This window comes from Austrofundulus limnaeus, unplaced genomic scaffold, assembly GCF_001266775.1.
Source record: "Austrofundulus limnaeus strain Quisiro unplaced genomic scaffold, Austrofundulus_limnaeus-1.0 Scaffold836, whole genome shotgun sequence".
NCBI classification, from domain to species: domain Eukaryota; kingdom Metazoa; phylum Chordata; class Actinopteri; order Cyprinodontiformes; family Rivulidae; genus Austrofundulus; species Austrofundulus limnaeus.
This window is the reverse complement of record NW_013953238.1, coordinates 218,064-219,703: the sequence shown is the minus strand read 5'-3', so window position 1 is coordinate 219,703 and position 1,640 is coordinate 218,064. Positions and strand designations below refer to the sequence as shown.

General features: G+C 48.2%; 1 protein-coding gene across 1 annotated transcript in view; it reads left to right on the top strand.

Annotated features, from left to right (window-relative positions):
- Positions 1-6: 6 nt before the first annotated feature.
- The window catches only part of LOC106532835 (leucine-rich repeat-containing G-protein coupled receptor 5A), a gene marked incomplete in the record, with an annotated part of 45,203 nt that continues 43,569 nt past the window's right edge, over positions 7-1,640 (top strand). Inside the window, 1 exon segment of the mRNA XM_014028991.1 lies at positions 7-479. Coding sequence (XP_013884445.1) covers positions 241-479 — 239 coding nt within the window.

Here is a 1,640-nt window from a genome sequence, read left to right as displayed (position 1 = left end):
CACACACACACACACACACACACACAAACACACACACACACACACCGCAGCTCCACGCGTGGATCCTGGAACCAAACTCCTCACTTCAACTTCTGCTGAACTCCAGACAACCTGATCCAGATCCAGATCCTGATCCAGACCCAGATCCAGATCCAGATCCAGACCCAGATCCAGATCCAGATCCAGATCCAGACCTCCTCCTTCAGTCTGAGCCGGACCCGAACCCGTCCGGGCAGAACCATGCGGGGCTCCCGGGCTGTGCTGGCCGTGTTTGCGGTGCTCTCGGTCGGACTGAGGAGCTCCGGAGCTCCGGGAGAGCTGCGGGGAGCCGCGGCCGGGAACCGGAGCTCCGGACCGGGTCGGACCACCTGTCCGGACCGGTGCCGCTGTGAGGAGGACGGGCTGCGGCACCGGACGGACTGCTCGGACCTGGGGCTCCGGGAGGTTCCGAACGACCTGAGCGTCTTCACGTCTTTCCTGTGAGTCCAACCGAACCGAGCCGAACCGAACCTGCTGTTTTTATTTGATAATCTTATTGTGCGTGCGCGTGCACAGGTGAGAATCTGAGCACCTGTCTGTACCTGTGAGCTTCTGCGCGTGTCAGAAAGAGATGGCGGGAAAAGAAAAGTTAATTATCAAACTTAAATAAAATTTTTATTTTTTTAAAGGTTGTTGGTCCTTCAGGTCCAGATCTGGTTCTGACCCAGGTGGTTCTGGTTCTGTTAGAAGTTTTTTGAAGTTTTAGTTTAAACAATAAGAGAAGACAGGCAGAACATCCTGCAGACTGAAAAATAAGCCTCAGGGTTCTGACTTCTCCTGCTCCTCTAAAAAGGTTTGGACCCGTCCAGAACCAGTGATGGATCTGAGAAAGTTCTGTTCTGGTTCTGGTAAAGATGTCCTCGTCAGTTTCAGAGCAGTTTTGTTGGACCCGGGTCCACGCGGGTTGAAGTCTGTGGTTCTGAAGGACTCGAGGAGTCTCTAAGTGTCGGGTTCAGGTTTCAGGGGTGTCCGGTGACCCGGAGCAGATCTGAGGGGTTCTGAAGTGGTTCTGTGTGTTTTTAGTGTTTCTGTAAAACGAACAGAACCAGAGTTCAGCTCCCAGCAGGTGCCCGGGCCCCGGGTCCGGCCGGGCCCCAGCAGAACCCTGACGTCACCTGGTGTTTGTGCAGAAAGAGCAGCAGAACAATGAGTTGGATTTAAATTTCACTCTCATTAAAGACAAGAGTTTCTGTCCAGAAACTAAAGCTTCTTTGTGTTTTTATTAAAGCACKTCCTTTCACAATAAAACACCACTAATCTGTCAACAACACGTCCAGAAAACACAAAATAAATGATTTTATTCTTTAGTTTTACTGAAGAAGTCTGAGGAAAAGGTTTTATAAATTCAATAAATCATCTGTTTAAAGATGCAGTGGAGAAAAAACAACTCCAGAAACACAAACATTAATCTGAGCCTCAGGCTGCTCCTTCAAAATAAAACTTTATTTAAAAAACAAACACTTTTRCCTTTTTTTTAAATTAATTTTTCTGCAAAACTACAGAAGAAACTCCAGCTTCTGAAGCATGAGACAGAAGCTGAGCTGAAGCTAAACACAGGCTAAAAGTACCAAAACATTAGCTAAAAGTACCAAAACATTAGC